Source organism: Plutella xylostella, chromosome 8 (genome assembly GCF_932276165.1).
Source record: "Plutella xylostella chromosome 8, ilPluXylo3.1, whole genome shotgun sequence".
NCBI lineage: Eukaryota > Metazoa > Arthropoda > Insecta > Lepidoptera > Plutellidae > Plutella > Plutella xylostella.
The window spans coordinates 9,669,231-9,690,065 of record NC_063988.1 but is presented as its reverse complement, the minus strand read 5'-3'; the positions used below and the strand labels follow the sequence as shown (position 1 = coordinate 9,690,065).

Here is a 20,835-nt window from a genome sequence, read left to right as displayed (position 1 = left end):
CAGATAGCTTGCGGCTATCTATAGGTAAACTTAGGTAGTTAGCTATACCCAAGAAAAAGTCCTTGGACATCGATATGACAGTGGAAAGGCGAATAACTGTGACACTCTTTAAAACAAAAAGGTTTGTTGTTGTTGTCCAGCTAAGGAAGGTTACCTACTTCAGCGACCGTATTGCATTCTGAAAGAACTGCGAAGAGTTAATATTATGACTAATAATTATTACTTATTTAGAAAGTTTTCCGCAAACTCTAATAAATCAAGCAGCTACCACGTCACCGCTGCCCGGTTATAACTCTGTACTAGCTTAGTAGATATATATACCAGTTCTAGCCTTCAGCTAGAGGCCAGAGAGCTCCTAAATGAGATGCGAGTACGAGCATGACACAAGTAATTTTTTTTTTTTTTTACTTGGTAAGTAACTAGTTACGTAACTAACTGAAAGATCCATAAAACAGATTACTCAAAATGGAATTGTGAAAACGGCACGTCTGCATCTTAACCAGTCAGTCTAAGTAGTTTCAGCAGATACAGTGTTGAAAAATAGTTATGAAACGTTTGCGCCAGAATCGAATTAAAAATACATTTTCATTAGAGAAGCCGTTTAGGCATGAATAGGTACTTTCACCCTTTGAATTGTGCTCCAAATGATGACCTTCGAAATTCATAGAAATTTAATGACGACTGCCATTGTTTATTATCTAGCCCAGTAAATTGAGTTGGGCTACGGCTACACGTGATGTGATACACAGTACACAGTAGGTATATGCATGTCCCCAGAATAGTGGAAGTTATACAATTTTTTACCAAAAGGTAGTCGTCTCGTGCAAGAGCACCGTTACTCGATTTATTCGATACACAACTAGTAGACAGCTGCTGCGTAGGAGGTTCACGCATTTTTCAACAAAAAGCTCGGACACACACTCACAATCCACTGGGACTTAAGGAAGACAGCTTATATGGTGTCACTCAGAAACCGCGATGACACTCTGATCATGATCACCCGACAGTAGGATCATAATAAATTCGGTAACTTGTGAAGCGGTATGGTATAGCAACAGCGACTTTCACGAAATCAGGAATTAGCTCAGTGCTTTCAGGTTGAACACTCGCCCGTGGGATTCACTTTGCTCACAGCCGAGAAAAGAAAAGACTCAAAGCTGGAATCTGCCGATGTGTCATGACACTTAAGATAGTGTCTGGGGAGTCACTTTATATGACGAAAAACGAACTTTCAGTGCACTGCGACGCGAGCCGCACTATCTGTTTGTATGTATTAAACGTGCCGATTGCACGACAGCTCTCGTTCGTTCGTTTCTCATCAGTATAGAGTAACGCTCCTGTACTTACCGTGCGTCACCATACCCATGAGCAGTCCAATGATCTTTAGGCAGTTTAGAACAAAAGCTGCATTAGACAGTTTCTTCAGCAGAGACATCGAAATAAAAAATTGATTGCACAACTATCCCCAGGAGCAGTCTACAGGTCACTTTGGGCAGTTCAGAAGAAAGCTGCTTTAATAGAATACCCTACCTTAGCGGAGGCATCAAATTGAAGTGCTATAACACTTTTAGAAGCGGTGCACGTTACCCGATTTGTCGTCATCCATGCCGATGCGGCTACGGCGACTGCAGGTGGTTACTCAGGCTTCGTTGGTGTGCCCTTGTATGGCTAACATGACCAACCTTGGCAGTAAACGTTCGTCTGCATATGCCAAAATCACTGATGAATAGCGCACGTTACTCGATACCTTCTAAATAAGTCACTCATAATGATGGCTGATGATGATGATGACCGTGCTAGCAATAGTGCAGGCGGTTCCACTGAGCATAAAATCTCTTCCCAGACAGGGGGCGTTTCGATCTGGCAACCAGAACAGGAGTGCCAGGTGTGCGCAGCGATGCAGGTGGGACAACACAGCCGCCAGGGCAGGAGTACATGGCTGGGTCTATGCAGCGATGCAGGTAGCACAAACAGGTGGCACAAAACGGTGGCCAGGGCCAGGACCGGGTGTACAGCCGCCAGGGCAGGAGTGCATGGCTGGGTCTATTCAGCGATGCAGGTACCACAAACCGGTGGCCAGGGCCAGGACCGGGTGTACGCTGCGATGCAGGTGGCACGAGACGGCGGCCAGCGCAGGAGCACAGGGCCGGGTGTATGCTGCGATGCAGGTGGCACGAACCGGTGGCCAGGGCAGGAGCGCAGGGCCGGGTGTACGCTGCGATGCAGGTGCCACGAGACGGCGGCCAGCGCGGGAGCACAGGGCCGGGTGCAGGTTACACGAAACTTCAATTTCACCGAATCGGCCTGCCTACCCTCAGCGGGTAGGTACCGGCGGATCACATTACTCGCCGCACATGCCACAATGTCCCAACATACTGAAACTCGGAGCCACGTGCTTCCTGTAAAAAATCCTATGACGGTCCTGGAAAGCTCCTCTTTGTAAAGCCTTACATAAGCTATAATCAAGTGCATTATTGTAATAGCAAAGTTTTTATCAACTGTTTTCTAAAAATATTAGAAATTGAGGGTAGAAAAATATATTTTTATTATTTTTTCCTGTATAAAATTAACATATGCTTTACTTAAAGCGGTCATTAATGTAAGTATCTAGCTCAAGCGCCACTAGTAGGACCGGAATATGTGATCAATCATCACCACGACTATTGAATCGGACCCTACTGCGTGGGATAAAAACCCCAAGCGCCGGAGCATTATGACCAGTGGCTGAGCTTTTAAAAGCAGTAAATAATAGCATTTTACTCACGGCTTATCAACTCAAACCTTCGTTGCGAAATCCTCAGCAATGGCTGCGTGCGCAGCAGCCGGCAGGCCCCGCGCCGCCTGGTCCGCATCACGCTACAGCTCCCGGTAGCGAGGACTCCGCAAATTCAATATTATATTTTTCCCCGTCGGAGCGAAGCCGACGAGAACCGTGGCTACATAGAGCCATTTTGCCGAAGTGTTCACTTCAAAAGTCAAAAACCAACTGAGGCGCGCGGGCGACTCACTCTATTTATATAGGCACCCGCACCTTGCAAACTAAAGGTGGAGAGAAAAATTGACTTTATTTAACTGTCACTGTGACCCTTATGATGCCGAACACGGAGAAAGTCGAAACGCCATATCTCACAATGTTTAACTAGGTTTCAGATAGGCTCAGACTACATAATAACTTTATAAGTCGAATATTGAATATAAATATCTAAAAAAATACACAGGGTAAAAAAATGACTCTGGGTTCATTCTAAACAACTTTTACTCTATGAATTTGGATATTCGTGAAAGAAAACTCAATTCCTCATAGCAAAAAGTTACTTGACTAACAAACTTTCTACCGAAAAGATAAATGATATTTTTCACTATTTTTATTGAATTGAAAAGCTGAATCTTATTCGTTGAACTCCCGGACTGTAGTTGATATTAACGTCATATGAAATTGAGTTTTGAAACTTGCCAGTGCCGAAGTTTGGAATAAATTACCATACTCTGAATACATTAAAGGCCTATGTGAATATTGATTGATTAGCTGTCGGTTATTTTATCGAAGTTAATAATTTTCCTGGCCTTTTTCAGGGCAAGAGATGCTCACGAGTATATTTAATGTACCTACTGCCATGAACATAAATACATAGCCTGCAGGTGCCTATTGGCAATGGAAGACATGCGCAATACCTAAGCTGTTCAGCCCGATTTTCAAAAATTGGAACAAGATTCAGCATTACTATAGAGAGAATAAGAGGTTGAATACCAGCCCTAGTTATAATACTGTACATAAACCCTCATGCTTAGTTGAAAATGAAAAGACTATAATGTTATCGGTTAACATATTATCTTATGGAATCTTGAGGAATGTGGGATATTGTTTAAATTACGGCAAAATGTCCGCCCGAAGCCGGAGCCAATATCCGGCGGAATGTATTCAATAAGAGCCCCTTGAGCCACTCGCGAGCTGCTTGATATAACGTGAAGCATTCATAAAGATTATTAACATAATCACTGTTTCCTTCGCATGACGGCAGAAGAGCTGTGTTGCAATTTTATTTGTGACTAGCTGTTCCTGCGAGCTTCCCCTTGAAATGTTTTCCGGTGTAAAGTAGCCTATGTGTTAATCCAGGTTGTCAGCTAACTCCGTATGAAATTTCATTACAATCGGTTCAGTACTATTTACGTGAAGAAGTAACAAATATACACACACACACACACACACACACACATACTCACAAACTTTTACATTTTATAATATTAGTAGGATGTTTGCGTTATCAGATCAGTGTAACTACATACTTTTTGTAGGAGATCTGTAAATCTGCGCAAAAGACGCGACTTTAAAATCTTAGGGTCAGTTATTTTAAAGTAAAAATTAATGTTTTTCTTCTACAAACCCTTTGTAAGGTCTACATAAGTGAATATTATATTATTGTATTGTTGTTATGTCCCTATACTGGGAAGAAGTCTCTCTGGGTATTCCACCAGTGGATGTCACAGTGCTCACGCCAGTCCTTACAAATTGAGAAAACAGACAGGAAAATTTATCGCGAATCAATTTTATCAACGATAATATCCGACAATCTTTTGATTATAGGCCGACAATAAAGGAAACTTTTTTTATGTACAAAATTCTACTCAATACTATCAAAATGAGTTCGCGATACTATGGCTAATGTGCTTTAGTAAGTATCGGATCTAAAGCCATGTACACTGTACATATTATATACCTACAATTAATAACGTTTAGGTCATCCCGCCATCTCCTGGGTCTGCTTAGTAGGTCCTATAGGTTCATGTAAGTGTGTTTACGTACCTATCAATTTACGAACCCACGTTTCAGTAAGATTTCAGGAGGATGTCCTTATAGTTCTGTAGCTTAGGTTAATTATAAAATATTTTGTAATATTAATTAAGTATTATGTAATTGTAGTTATTATAATAATTTAAACCTATAACGATGCCTTATAGCTTTGCAAAATGCATAAACTGAATGTACCTAATGAATTTGAAAACACCACCATTTTCAGGTTCACATGTAAAAAAATACCCAGGTACCTACAGCCATTTTAAACAAAGGTTTTGTAACAAAGGCTCTAAAATTAGAGAATTTGAATTGGCTCCATTGAACCTTTTGTCTATGGCAGTGGAGGTTTTTTGTTCACTTACCACCAGTTATTAATTTTAACGTTTAACCGTATAGTTATAGCTATGTTGTAGCTACTGTTTCCCTAGTATAATGAATACTAGCTGTTTCCTGCGAGCTTAGGTAAGCGTCAACCTTTAGGCATAGTTCGCAATGGACGCATCGCATTTATTGAAATTCACACAAGTGCGTCCACTTCATCGCCATTGCCAACGACGTTTTTCCATATACATATACACTCACAGGCGATGAAAAAGTTCAGTCAGAAAAACGCCAAGTTATTCCTGAGCGGAAAAGGCTAGCTTAATTACGCCGTCTGCAATATTGAAGTAATTTAGAAGCTCACCAGAATATGACCTATAAAAACGTAAACATTTTGTGTAAATTTCCTATTAAATGTATAAAAAACTTGAGGCCATTTAGTGTCGTAATTTTGTGAAACTGTTTCTTTGCACGTGAATGTATGTATGATAATCCGTTAAATGTGAGTACGTTTTTTCGTCCGTAATTCCGTGGTATAAAGTTCCACATATCAGTCTGCAACTAGCTTCGTCCAAAAAATCATACCATACCGATATTCTGGCGCTCGTGGCTGTGAAATAAGAACAAACACGATTCAATTTAGGCATCTGCATATTTGATTGGCTAGCTATGGATGGTTACTAGTGTAAAACTAGTGGCAAAATCTATTGTACTCTTTGAATAAAAATGAATTTTGAAACTCTAAAATACCTATCCGAGTAATATTCAGTGAAAATGGCTGATTGTTAGGAGGCCTTTGTCCAACAAAATATAATCTACATAGAGAGTGTGTATACCTACCTAGGAATAAGACTGTGCCAATACTCTACACCAAATACTGGAGTCTTTGTCATGAAATCAACTATTCTGCGATCATCATCTCTCCACAACTATAATTGACTGTATGGTGTACCTACATGCCCTCCAAGGCTAGATCCGCCCCCTCACCGCACTACAAGGCAAATAAAACTCGAGAATGTAAATATAATTTAGTTTAAATATTTATTTAGTAATGTCACTGCGAACAAGATGGCGGCCGCGGCGCCCGGGACTCGCGAGCGCCGCGCCCTCCACATAAACTATTTACTTATAAAAAAACAATTCTCAACATCATCTATTATTAATAGTATGTTATACGCATGTACATAATATAATCCACAGTATTTACAATTCCGCAACTTAACTTATTTACACCGCCAACTAATAACGTTACATTTATAAATACAATATCGATACAGTATGTATAACATACAAGATACAAGCGTTGAAATATGTTACACGAAGACAATAACAGTCCATACAGTGTGAGCGGCGCTCAGTTATATACATAGTAGGGACATTTTCGTTAGAACTTTTTGTTGCGTCCGCGGCGGTGCGTGCCAAAGAGGATGCGGGCGAACGCTTGCCGGAAATCGGGGCTGAAGATGGTGTAGATGACGGGGTTCAGGGTCGAGTTGAAGTAGCCGAGCCACAGGAAGAAGCTGGCCAGGTAGTCGCTGATGACGCACGACTGGCAGATGGGCATCACCAGCGCCATGATGAAGAATGGAAGCCAGCAGAAGACGAAGGCTCCAGTTATGATGGCCAATGTCTTGGCCGCCTTGCGCTCGCGCTTCGCTTCAAGAGACTCTTTCTTCTCCTTGTGCGAGGGCGCGGGCGCGATGGACTTGTCCGTCTTGGAGCCGTTGGTGACGGTGGAGGAGGTCTTCTCTGGCGACACGCAGGGCGCCACGCGCTCGTTGACGGTGAAGGCGGTGGTACGCAGCTCCTCGTCCACGGTGTCCACGGTGGACGTGGACTGCCCCTCCGTCAGCAGCAGCGCCGCCGCCAGGCTCTTCTCCGCGCGCGACTTCTGGTTGCACTTCTTCAGGTTCAGGAACCGCTTCTTGACAAACCTGCGATCACGGGCAGATTGGATGGGGATCGGGCGGCCGTCGGGCGTGGCGCCGTCGGCGGAGGTGGGCCTGGGGGGTGGGGCCTCGCGGCGCCGCCGGATCCGTCTGCGGGCCGTCTGGAAGATCTTCCAGTACAGGATGAGAATCACAGCGAGTGGCACGTAGAAGGTGGATAGAGTCGCGAATATCTGGTAGGCGAGGTCCTGGCTGACGAGGCACTTCTGCTGCTGCGTGATGCGCGCGAGGTAGTCGGGGTCCTTCCAGCCGAGCTGCGGCGCCAGTGACACCACCAGCGCCGCGCCCCACACCAGGAAGATCATCGTGAAGATGCGCCGCTCGTTGCGCATGTGGATGTAGTCCACGTTCGTCACCGCCCAGTACCTGGAAACGGAAATTCAATTAACTACGGCGATTACACCAGGTTTTCTGGAATAATTTGGGATGCAAAATGTTTCGCCGGAAAACTATCAGCAAATGCCAAAAAAACGCAACAGGAGACTGTATAAAGCCTGGATAGTTTTTAAACTTTGCCCGGCACACAAAGGGTTAGTGTCGGCAGTAAACTATAAATCACTTTATGCATCCGTTCTTTATGAAATAAAGTGTTATGGGCGCGGGTGCGCAAACCTCCGCCGAGCGTGTTATTAAGCTATAACCGTAACGTGAGTGATGAGGAGCAGCGAAAGAACATGATAATGCGGTACACTCAAGTGACACTCGCGTGAGAGGGGCCCATTATGTAGCTGATATACAAATGAAGCAGAAATCTCGACTGTATTTTGTAAAGCGACATGTTGTTAAGGAAATGCTTCCGTTGGCGGTAGGAAGCGCAAGGTAGATAAGTAGCGAGTCTGCTTCATTTAAATGTATGCCTGATTTATTCCGGCAGCACGGCGCGGGTTCGATTCGAGCCCGACAGCCTTGCGTTGAAAGCATAAGACAACATTATAAATGGCAAAAATACGCTGCTTCGAATGCACGGATTCTTTCGTGTTGCGAGTGTTATGTTAGAGTTATGAGGAACAGAATACAAAGCGTATTCATGTTTTCCAAAACAAACACAATCAAGTTTATTCGTGTCGAGTATAATAGTTCCCCGTCTTCAAATATTTACCAGCCAACTTGGTGGGCATCCAATTTTATAATTTTCATTCATACCGAATGTCTTTCTCGCTTATTTATTAAAGGCGTTTGAATTCAATGGTATGGAAGCTTGCTCAGTGCATGCGGTGTTCCGCCAAATATCTGAATAAACCATTTCCGGAAAATTTACGGTTTTAAGCTGCTAACGGAGATTTTGCTCTGTCGTATTATGTAGATAGGTCTACAGGGTGTTGCAAAAAGTATAAGTTAAGTCGAAAGGGGGTCACAGAACTTCTTATTCAGAACTGGGTTCTGGGTTCTGGCACAAAGTTTGTTTATCACGTGGTTTTTTACCGCTCATGGGTATTGGGTGTTATTTTTTTTTGGGTATTGAAAACGTTGTCTAACCCAATTTGGTGATAGTTTGACGGCCACGCGCGACAATCCAAAGCGACAACACACGGAATAACATATTTAACTCAATGCCTTAGAGTAGTTTTAACAGTTACCCGTCGGTGTCGATGGCGACGAGGTAAAAATATAACCTATAACTTAAGACCATAGAGTCGTATCGAAGCGTCCGTAGTCGAGCTAGCTTCAGCGCTTGCTTGTGTTGGGGTCCACCAACCCGCACTTTGCCAGCGTTTTGGACTATGTCTAAAACCCTGCCTTCATTGAAAAGAGACCCGTGATCCAGTGGTGGGGACGTGATGGGTCGTGATCAAGATGATGATAGAGTCGTATTTAGCAGTTACCTGTCGGTGGCGATGGCGACGGTGTACAAATACCTACCTATAACCTTTAACTCAACGACATAGGATAGTATTTAGCTCAGTTACCTGTCGGTGGCGATGGCGACGATGTACAAATACCTATAAACTCTAACTCAACAACATAGAGTAGTATTTAGCTCAGTTACCTGTCGGTGGCGATGGCGACGAGGTGCAGGATGGAGGCGGAGGAGCACAGCACGTCGCTGGACGTCCACATGTCGCACAGCTCCGGGCCCAGGATCCAGCCCTGGCTCACCTGCGGGTGGGACAGAGGGTGTGTAAATAGTAGGAATAAGTTGGGGTGCACGAAATAAGTAATTATTAGAATTAGAGGTAGAATATCGCGACGTCGACCACTTTGCGTTGCTTTGTTGCATAATATACTAAGCCGAAAAGGGTTCATTGAGCTTCTAGCACTATAGTCATGTGTTTAGATGTCATCAGAATTATCAAAGTCAAAGTTTTCTCGTGGAAATACAGCGATAAAAAGTAGCCTATGTGTTAATCCAGGGTGTCAGCTTACTCCATACCAAATTTCGTTAAAATCAGTTTAGCCGTTTTAACGTGAACAAGAGAATAAACATTTACACACATACTCACATGTACTCACAACTTTCGCATTTATAATATTAGCAGGATTAACATTACTGTGCGTTTTGTTTGAGTGTGCCTTTTGAGATACGATGTACATAGGTACACCATTTTTTTTATATGGTTGTAGGTATTATGTATATAGTAGTATTCCCACACCTACCACAAATGTCTACATATTGCAAAACACCTTATTAGGCACCTCCAAGCAAATATTTTCCTCCCACACAGAAGCTTTATTCAAATCGCACTATTAACAGGAAAATGTGTTCTATTTGCGAGGGATTACATGGAAATTGTTGGTCTTTTGACGTGTACCGAGTGTGTAGTAGCTTTGATGTGCGAGCGAAGTGTACACACAGGAATTGCTATAGGTAAAGGAGAAAATACCAGTCTTGTACCTAACTATTTCTCCTGATTTCTTCACCGATTTAATGTTATCCATTGATTAATAAATAAATACATGGCTATGGAATATAGAATATGAATATTGGTGGGACGTAAGAATTGAAAGTTATCGATAGGATATTGATGATTTGAAGTCGGACGACACGAAATCATATTGAAGCAGACGACGGTTCGAAAGTTAAATATTATTAAGGAATCCATTTGGTAGCTAGTTAGGCTCGACGATTGCTACAACAACCCATATGACTGTAGTCAGCCGCCAATAGGCACCTTTAAAGTCAAAGTCAAAAATAATTACAAATCACACATTTGTTGCGGAATTTCGGCGCGTGAACATAAATGGCGACACCAAAATCTTTCATGAACAATCCGCTAACAAAACAATCTCTAACCGCTCAAAATATAAAACACTTATTCGAGTGTACGTGCCTCCACCGCTGCCGGCAATTTCCCTTGAAGACTGGGAAGTTGAAAATGATGATAAAACGTGCCTTCCTTTTATAATAAAACCCTATGTTGCTTGTCTACCGTAGCGAATCTAGCGATGCTGTTCAAAGAATAATGGCGAACGGAACTCGGATATTTTATAACTAAAACTTTTCTATTTTACCCTTCATTTGCTGTATAAAAATGGTATCCCGCCTTCGTCATCTTCATTCTTGGTTTTATGTGCATAGGTGAAGGGTGAAATTTTATCAGTGACACACCTGTTCGCTACAGGTCAGTCTGCGAACAGCGTTTGCGATGCAAAGGTTATATTTTCGTAGTCATCAGTCGAAAATCGTCTACCGCAGGATAAAGCCGTCTTAAGGTAAGTCCATCTATCGATATCGTACGTATCGCACCAAACGGATTGTCATAAATATGTGTCAGAAACGTTGTCGGCAATACCGACGTTCGGGTGAATTTCTACACAAAGAATACTGAATGCGATGCGTCCGTCGTCTATGATGCCAATACCTTTACAAAGACCTCTGTAACGTCCTGTTATCTGCCTTTCACATTCAATTACTATCAAACCATAATTATTATTGGTATGCAATTACAATATTGTTAGTACTTCATTTATAACAAGTAATTATAGCAAAGGTGTAACATGTAATCATGATCACGACTTCATTTCCAAATACATACCATATAGTTCATACAACGTACCTACAAGTTAGTTCATTAACAAAAGTGTCTAGCAAACAGTTACATCTAGTTATATTTAAACATCTAACAAAGCCAGAGAAAATGATACAAGATCATTTAATTTTCTTGCTCCGACTTAGTTATTATTTGTTTTGCTGAGCGCATGATACAGAATTATTGTTTGTGCAAATTGTAGACGACTGAGTTACGACGTTTGTCCACTGCCACCGGTGCCAGAGCCAGAATTTTCTGCTGCTAAATATCAATAGTTATAATACCCAGTGTTATAGTAAAGAAACTTAAATAGGGAATCGCTTCTTCGCACATCGTTTGTCGAGATAGCCATAATCTGAATAAAGTGCTTTTACTCGTAGAAAGCGAGTTGACTTTCATCATTTAACCCTACAGTTTAATAATAACCCATTTAATAATATGCCGGAAAGTATTGACATTCATGAGCCATAAACCTGAATATACCACTACTTGGCTTGCCGCATACGAGTCATACAACGAATATTTTAATACGAACTTTGTATGTTATCTTTGGGTGTCGGTAGCAGTGGACAATCGTCTTAGTCACAAAGTGATTAATTCGAGGGAAACGTGTTTGTTAGATTCAGTAACACAAGCAGATTTCAGTAACACTAACACGTACACTTTACTGAGTTATTTTATTAGTACAGTTATTGTTATTTATGATTTAGTCCGAAAAAGCGGCGCATGCAAAAATTAGAGTGATCGCAATAGGCTATGTCTGAAAAAATTGAACAACGCTCATAATTTTTCTAATGATAGGAATAACCCTCCGTATCATCCTAAAAAAATCTCAGATTTTTCCTATGCGTCAGTAATTTTATAAAAATAAAACCATTTTAAGTTTCACAAAACGGGGATATGATGGCACTTCAGGACTTTTTCCATCGTCTCTATAAAAATATATGGGATTGCCCATATATTTTTCTTTTTTATTGAAAAAAGAAAAAATTGACAGGCGTCAGCTTTTACATACTCTTTGGTCACACGTCTATCCATAGACCTACAACGTCACATCAAAACCTGTCATATTTTTTTTTTAATGCCTATAGAGACGATGGAAAAAGTCCTGAAGTGCCATCATATCCCCGTTTTGTGAAACTTAAAATGTTTTTATTTTTATAAAATTACTGACGCGTAGGAAAAATCTGAGATTTTTTTAGGATGATACGGAGGGTTATTCCTATCATCAGAAAAATTATGAGCGTTGTTAAATTTTTTCAGACATAGCCTATTGAATTATCCATTGAGGCAACATCATTGCTCCCTTATAGGGGGTAGAGCATTTCTGATCTCATTTCAGCTGTAAACACTTTAAATATACATATAGGATAGGTATCCCAATAAAATAACCTCAAATTATATAACTTCCCTACCCTAAAGACAGTTCTGATATCTACAAAATTATCGTAAAATGTTAATGAGGGGAGTTGAGGGCCTGTTGCACAGCACATGCAAGACCTAGACCCAGGAAATCTAACCAGGCCTACCCCGCAAGTCTAGCCGCTGCCGATGCAACATAGGATATATTATTACAACACGGTGTAGGTGTTCAGAATATAGACTCTATGGAATGCATTCGAACCACTGAGCAATATGCGGAGAAGCTATTGCAAAATTAAGTTGTGCCTGCAACTTAGTCTTAATAACTATATGAAACAGGGTTCTGATTAAGTTGTATTGAGTCAATTTGCGAATGAATTTTAACAGAATATCAAGTTTCAGAGTGAACGAGAGTTACCGAGTTGTTACAATGCCTGTTGGTTGCGTTCCGTTAAACTCTACATAATAACTGGGATAACTGGGAGATGGACGATTAAATTTACTACGATCTAAATTATTTAACACACGCTCTACATACAGCGTGGCAAGATGGATGGGACAGCAGGGAATTTAGACTAAATTTTAAAAAACTCTACATAATAACTGTATACAATAACTTTGTGTAGAGATTTTACGATTTGTCCAAAGTCGTCGATCTAAATTTGACCAGAATAACTTCCTGAATTTTACCCTGTTTCGGCTTAATATACTAACCCTTTTTAAACACCATGTAACCCCGATAATAGTATATAAGTCCGGCGTTCCTACGGCAGTGAGCCATGGTTACAAACCATAGTCCTGCTGCCATACCACCACCTAAAAATGACAATGGGCGTTTTGGGACCTATGTCCAATAAAGATGAGGCATACATCGTTGGATAGCTCTTATCAAGTGAGCAAAAAAATATTATGACGACAAATCCGTATAAGTTGTCCATTTTGAAATATATTCGTCGGAAGGAAGTATTTTTCTATGGCATTGCACTCTCTCTCCTGATGACAGTTAGGGCGTAATACACGTAAACACGTATTATTAAAATGGGAGAAATTACTTTCAACTGGTTTTATTTACTGAGATAATAAACAATTATAATATTATAATAAATGATGATCATTTTGTTATTAAAAATAAAAATGAATGTGAAAAAATTAAAAAAAAAAAACATTAAAATTACAGTATTTCTATATAAAAACTTTCAGGGTACGATTATTCTAATTGGACAGTAAATCAGGACTAACGCTTCCCTTATTCATATTCTGCAAAAAAATACCTTTTCAACGACCTATCACTCATTTCTATTGGTGATGGTCCCAGCTTCCATACATTGGTGCCCATCATCATTTTCAATCAACAATCCATAAGCAGCTGCGTCAAGATAGCCACAGCTCTCGTGTTTGTCACTTGTTCTAGCGACCCTAGGCATTTAACTAACACTAACATCACACTCGTTCTATGAACACAAGTTGGCTCGAGACACAGGTTGTGTGAAGTGGAAATAAAATTGAAACGGCAGCGTGTTTAGAAGTGGCGCTATTTAACTTTGCGTTGAGTCGCGCGCCGCTAAAGCGTAGCGACAATTGTCGAGAAACACCCTGAATCCAAAAGTTTGTTGCAAGCTAAAATGAACGCTATTGTAGTGTTTCAGGGAGTTTTAAAGTCAAAACGAAAAGTGAGAGTTAGTAATTTACGTTGTATAGCTAACAATTTGTTATAATTTCTGGTTAGGTACGCCCTTTATCGCTTTTTTATTTTCATCAAAATTGGTTTAGGCGTTCACAAGATTATTGTATGTTGGTGTATATAAATATCAATGAATAATATAAATATGATGATTTTGGTGTTTGGATGAGGCTTACGGCCACCAGTGTATAGTTATTGGCTGCTATTATACATATAGCAAAGGTCAACGTCCGATTTTCTCTATGCTACTACTACTCCTCTCACCTCGTACACAGCGCCGAGCGGCATGACGAGACAGGCCACCATGAGGTCGGCGACCGCCAGCGACGCCACCAGGTAGTTGGCCACGTTCTGCAGGTTCCTCTCGATGATGATAGCCGCTATCACGAACACGTTGCCTGGTGGAGGAAATACAGTTTAGTAAGTAGGTGAGTCGTAAAGCCTAGTCAGAGGTCTTCGGGCAGCATGAAGACTTCGACATCTGACAGTCGGGTTGCCCACTTCCCGACAGCTTTGAGAGACAAGATGCTTGTGTTGGGGTCCACCAACCCGCACTAGGCCAGCGTGGTAGACTAGGCCTAAACCCTTCCTTCATTGGAAGGAGACCCGTGCGCCAGCAGTGGGGACGTGATGGGTCGTGATGATGAAGTAGAAACGGGGTCATTCATAACAAGAATGCTTCACGAGATCCTATCCCTTACACCACCACACTCTGCCACAGAATCAAAGCTGCCGTAATAGCATTCAAACAGTACAGTCATTCTTTTGATAAAATTTATTCCGACTATTGCAAAATCAGAAGTAGATATAAAATGCAATCTATTTCAAGATATGTAAACAGCAACAACAACAAGTCAACATCGCGAGTTAAATAGCCAAAACAGTCTTCAACTCTTCAGTTGTGTCTTCTGTATGATCACTGCACACAAACTTAAGCCAAACTATCTGAAGTTAAGTACAACTGGCGCGTTTCCAACCCGCGCCACTAAAACTGCCTAACTTCAATATTGCATTGGTGTAAATTTCATTTGTTTGTCGAACAGAACTTGGCATCATTTGGTACCTAGGGCTGAATTAGATAGACGCTCTAGTTTGGCCCCGTACCACCATCACCATCGTGGTACTTGTAGGTAAAGCTGCTATTGACGAATCATTTCGCGAACTTGATTTGACAACGATTTATGGATTTGAAATGTATTGAATTTGACACTAATTATGTACTTCGCAAATGCTACCTACTTCATTTTGAGTTCGCGATATCCCCCTCTGTTCCTTATACATACACACGCGGGCGGCGGCGTAACCTGGACAGTCAGACTTTTCACTTTTTAGATTTTTTAATATATATTTTTGAAGTCTACTAGGTAGTATTTGTAGCCAAAACGGTAAAAATAATCTGATATTGCGACAACGAATACTTACCTATTTAGAGTATGTAGGACTGTAGTGGTTTGGAAATGGTGTTCAATGGTAATGTTTGTTAATGAACTAATGAATGATAATTACCAACAGTTCACTTTTGCGAAATTGAAGAATCAAAGTCAGGAGTGAAATTGTTGGTTAGACCGAAATAACGTGGAAATTTGGTGCAATGCTAATAATTCTAATAACAAACTATTTAGTCGAAACAAAATAAACCCCTCATAATGTTTTGTAGACGATTATAAGACACTTAATCATCCCTACTCATAAAAAATGTAGTTAAATACATATTTCCCGACATCTCTAGCATTTTACGAACGCAATAAAGTGTTTAAACAAATAAACCCCCAGTTAAGTATGTCTGCGAAGTCGGCTAGTAAAATGTGGGTCATAACTTGGGCCAAGTGTGTCACATACAGATTTTAATGTGCAACAATAAGTCTCGGAGCCAAGATAACATGGGCCCGTCCGACCGTGAACATTGGGTCATTGAGCACTGGCCGGATTAAATGGAGTCTGCGAGCCGTGTGGGCCTAAGGCCTAGGGCACAGTATGGATGAGATGTACAATATACAATACGGTGTACACTTTCCCCCTTATTCATAGAAAAGTTACAAAACGTTTTAACTAATAAACTGTTTTAGAACAGAGAACAATTTGTTCTTTGACAGAGAGGGACAAAACAGTTTATTAGTTAAAACGTATTGTAACTTTTCTATGAATAAGGGGGTTTAACTGTAGGTACGTTAATATTTTTCTCAAGTTGGTTATAGAGGATATAAGAGGCTTAAGCAGTCAAAAATGTAAAAGCACTTTTGTTGGACTAACTCACATACTTACTCATATTTTTGCATCCATCATACTTATTATTAACGTTAGTAGAGTTTAATAGACTTCATATTTCTTGACACACAAAAAAATCAGAATGTCAAAATACGCGAAAAAAATATATCATTCTACACATACATAGTTTAAAGAGTCACGTGACCAACAAAGTTTCAAGTTTTCCGCTTAGTATACCCTTTTTGCAACACCCTGTATTTCCTACCTTAGCTGTGCCGCACTGGAATGAATAATAGAAAAACATGGAACTTTGTCCAGCAGTCTTTGTTGTTTCATTGTTTCTGTTGGGAGAAATTTATGAGCATTTTTACTTCCCTGGATGTGTAGTTGCTTGTCGTGGTCTTAGTTCTTAATTGCCGACGCAAATTGATGATAATAATCCTGCTGTAAAAGTCAACAATAATAGTTCCAACCACGAATAGAACATAAACTATCGTTGGATTTTACTTTACCCAAGCTGTATGATGTAATTAGAGTAATAATACCGATAAATAATTACTTAACTACTTATTAAAACTACGGTCAGCTGCGTAAGTACCTATAAACTTTTGTACCTTGTCAAACAGACTTCATAACACACCGTCAGCGTCAATATCTGAAAAGGTAGTCTATTAGTTTGACAAGGTACAAAAGTGTACCTACAGCTATTTATGCAGCTGACTGTACTTACATGGCTTTTAGAATTTTGGTTACAAACACTGACTAATCAAGACTAGGGTTTGTCACCATGGTGACACCATAGTTCTGACTGTCGGCTGTTTTGACCCCCGACGAAAAAGAAGGGAGTTATAAGTTTAATAATATATCTGTGTATCTGAGTGTGTGTTAGTGTATTGCGTAGCGTAACTGTCTGGGGTTGTTTCCAAACGGCTGAACCGATTTCTAGTTTGTTTTTTTGCGTCATAGGTATAATGTTACCCTGAGTGTTCGTAGTCCTATTTTATCAAAATCGGCTAAGCCGTTCAAAAGTTATGCTACTTTTAGTGTTGAATCTCGGGGGTTGTAAAGTTGATTAGGTTATAACCTAGCGAGATTGAAAACCATCGCATTCAGAAAGAAAACGTTTGCTAACGTTGTCTATCTGAAGGTTTTGCAATAGTTTTTTTCTGAACTACCTCTATAGCAAAGAGAGGGGTACACTACATAATTTCCGAATAACGAAAATCACGAATAGTTTATAAACGAAATTTCAAACAACACATTTATTAAAATGACGAAAGTCAATTTTCCGAATATTATTATTTCGATGTTTCAAAAGTACGATTTTTTATTATATCGAATTGTTAAAATTACGTATCCCGAAGTTTTAATATTCCGAAAATACAAATTCCCGAATGTTTCTTAGTTAACAAGAAATGGTTATATGAATTATGCAGCATAATGCGTATAAAAACCATATTTTTTAAGCTATATTATGTGAAACGCTCCGCTCCGCTTCGCTGCGCTCCGCTTTGTTTTACGATATCTATGTGCACCTAACACGCTCTTCCTCGCTTTGCTCGTCGTCGCACCTATCTTTAGGTTTAGGTCCTAAGGTTTTTAAGTTTAAACACCATAAAAATCCTAGCAATTGTTTTGCTCTAAATTTGAAACGCTCCGCTCCGCTTCGCTGCGCTCCGCTTTGTTTTTCGATATCTATGTGCACCTAACACGCTCCTCCTCGCTTTGCTCGTCGTCGCACCTATCTTTTGGTTTTGGTTCTAAAGTTTTAAAGACGTTTATGTTTTTTTTGTCAAAATCACGAATTATCATATTTTCGATCGGGATTAGACTTTTTCGTGATTATAATAAATCGGTATTTTATTTTTCGTATATTAAAGTAATCGTATTTTTTAACATTCGTATATTTAACAATCGTAATAACAATATTCGTGATTATAATATTCGAAATTATAATTTTCGTCATTATTATAATTCGGTATTTAAAAAAATCGGTATTGCAATATTTCGTAAATTACATATTCGGGGTTATCAGATTCGGAAAAAAGTTTTTCGGTATATTCGGGTGTTCCCCAAAGAGGGGTACACTACATAATTCCGAATTACTTACTAATTATTCGAATTACTATGGGGTTGGTGAGTACAATCAGCAATAGTCAGCATCACAAGTATATATGTATATGTAGCTATACATGTTTGTACCTTGTCAAACACATCGTATAAATTTTAATGAACAGAAGGCGGTCTGTTAGTTTGACAAGGTACGAAAATGCTTAAAGCACGCAACTGAATTATACCCTTTCCAAAAAATGACAGTGGGCGGTCCCACCAGTGAGTTATTCAACTCCCATACAACGATTCAATTACGAATATTGTCCACATCTTCCGTCCCGCTCGCTCCTTGTCGTAAATCTCTACGTTTAACGAGGGAGCGAGTCGTAAACTCGACTCTATGGCCTGGCCGTCATTAACGTCGTGTCTTCGTACCCTGCAAGTAGGTTGCTAGGTTTGGAAGGCATTTTTTTGCGGTTTATAAAGTCTATAGTTGTTTGCAACTTCTTAGAATGTTTAGAAATTGTTGTTCAATAGAAAATCTCTGAAAAATGAGAAAAAACTTACTGAAAAGTGAAAGAAAAATGTCGTTTGATGTTTGAATTTTGTGAATGGAACTTTTTCATTGCTCGTGAGTGTACGATGGTGACTTGATGATACCTACAATCATGTAATATAATTAATGAAATAAATTGGGGTTAAATATACGTTGCCCGTATCGTATCGGTGTTTACCTAGCTACACTACATGTATACTAGTACAAAATTAATTCCAGCACAAAATATCAGTGTATGTAAAATAGTTTACACACACATATATTTGTAAAATAGTGTACACACATACAGTTTGAAAGTCAGTGTGAAGTGAACACATCTCCATTTCAAGCCGGCAGGAAACGTAACCCAGTTTGTTATTGGTAGAGCGCTTTCAGAAGTAGGGCCATGAAGATAGCGGAAACGGTCTAGATATACAGTATAGCTGTTCCCGCGAGCTTTGCTCCGCCTTAAAAAGTTTTCCCGTGGGAATTCCGGGATAAAAAGTTCCCTATGTTCTTTCTCAGGGTTCTAGACCATATTTATACCAAATTTCATTCAAATCCGTTCAGTAGTTTTGGCGTGAAAGAGTAACAGACAGACATAGTTACTTTCGCATTTATAATATTAGTTAGGATTATTTTCGCAAATTTTCAGAATTTGTTCAATATTTGTCCATGAGTTCCTTTTGGCTTACTATTAGATGCCATTTTTAACAACATGCCAAAGGTATATTATAATATGTACTGAACATTATTTTTTCAATCATCCAACCAAACCAAATTAAGGAAATTTGTTATTATTATTATTATTAAACTCTTTATTGAACAAAATAAATTGTTACAAAGGCGAACTTAATGCTAGCAGCATTTTCTACCAGTTAACCTTTGGTAATGTTGAAAAAGTGATTGGTAGTGCTTACGATAGAAGATGGTCTAAATTGAGTACCTAAACAAAATATTAATATAACTATACCTATACAATATAAGTAAATAATTATATACATGATACATACATACGTACGGTGGCCTGCGCCTAAAAGTATACAGGCGGAGTTTTAAAAATAGCGATCCCTGATGATGAAGAGACCAGCTACATCTGTTATAAATCCGGGGACGTGTTGTGTGTGATGTGTGTAGCAGTGGTGTTTATGTGGATGTGCTTGAGCAGCATGTGAGCTTGAGATCGCTATTTTAAAAACTCCGCCTGTATACTTTTAGGCGCAGGCCACCGTACATATACATATGTTCATTTCGATCACGAAAGGAGCTTCCTCGAGTGACGTATCACTTGTTTCTACAAAGCATGCTTGTTCCTTTGGTATCTGTCCGGTGCACCCTGGGCAGTCAGCGACTGACGCAAACCTAACTGACCAATCTTTTCACCACGGTGACAAACCTTATACTATAGTCACAAAAAAAAAACACGCACTCACGCCTTGTACTAATATACTCCCTTGCGGGGTAGGCAGAGGTGCATTGCTGCACCCACTTTTCGCCAGAGTGTTATGTTAGTCCCAATGTAATAGGGGGCGGGCCTATTGCCATTTTACGGGCACATCCAAGACCCGAGAACAAATATCTGTGTTTAAACAAATATCTGCCCCAGCCGGGAATCGAACCCGGGACCATCGGCTCAGTAGTCAGGGTCACTAACCACTACGCCATTCAGTCGTCGTCGTCATTATACTATAGCTCTAGTGTTTATCAGCGGTCCGCTGTAAGACGAAGAAGATCCTCATATTGAACCCAATAGAGATTCTTTATTTCGTAGCCACCACCGCTCGTCTCTTAATTAAAATTAGATTAAAAATAACTTAATAAAACCGGCAAAAGACGTTTTGGGGGCGCACAGATAACTTAGTTTCAAGGTTCCCCGTAACTTGATGTCGAGTCGGTGATCCTGTTATAATCGAGGTTGTTTAATAGTGATATTTTTGCCTTTGAGCGTAAAAACACGAGAGTTTTTTGGT

General features: G+C 40.1%; 1 protein-coding gene across 1 annotated transcript in view; it reads right to left on the bottom strand.

The window, feature by feature from the left end:
- Positions 1 to 6,131: 6,131 nt before the first annotated feature.
- Positions 6,132 to 20,835, bottom strand: part of LOC105393378 (5-hydroxytryptamine receptor) — a 73,893-nt gene continuing 59,189 nt past the window's right edge. The window contains exons 4-6 of the mRNA XM_038115340.2: positions 14,338 to 14,471; positions 9,050 to 9,159; positions 6,132 to 7,428 (exon numbers count right to left, since the gene is read on the bottom strand). Coding sequence (XP_037971268.1) covers positions 6,498 to 7,428; positions 9,050 to 9,159; positions 14,338 to 14,471 — 1,175 coding nt within the window. The 3' untranslated portion in view covers positions 6,132 to 6,497. The remainder of the gene's footprint in view (positions 7,429 to 9,049; positions 9,160 to 14,337; positions 14,472 to 20,835) is intronic.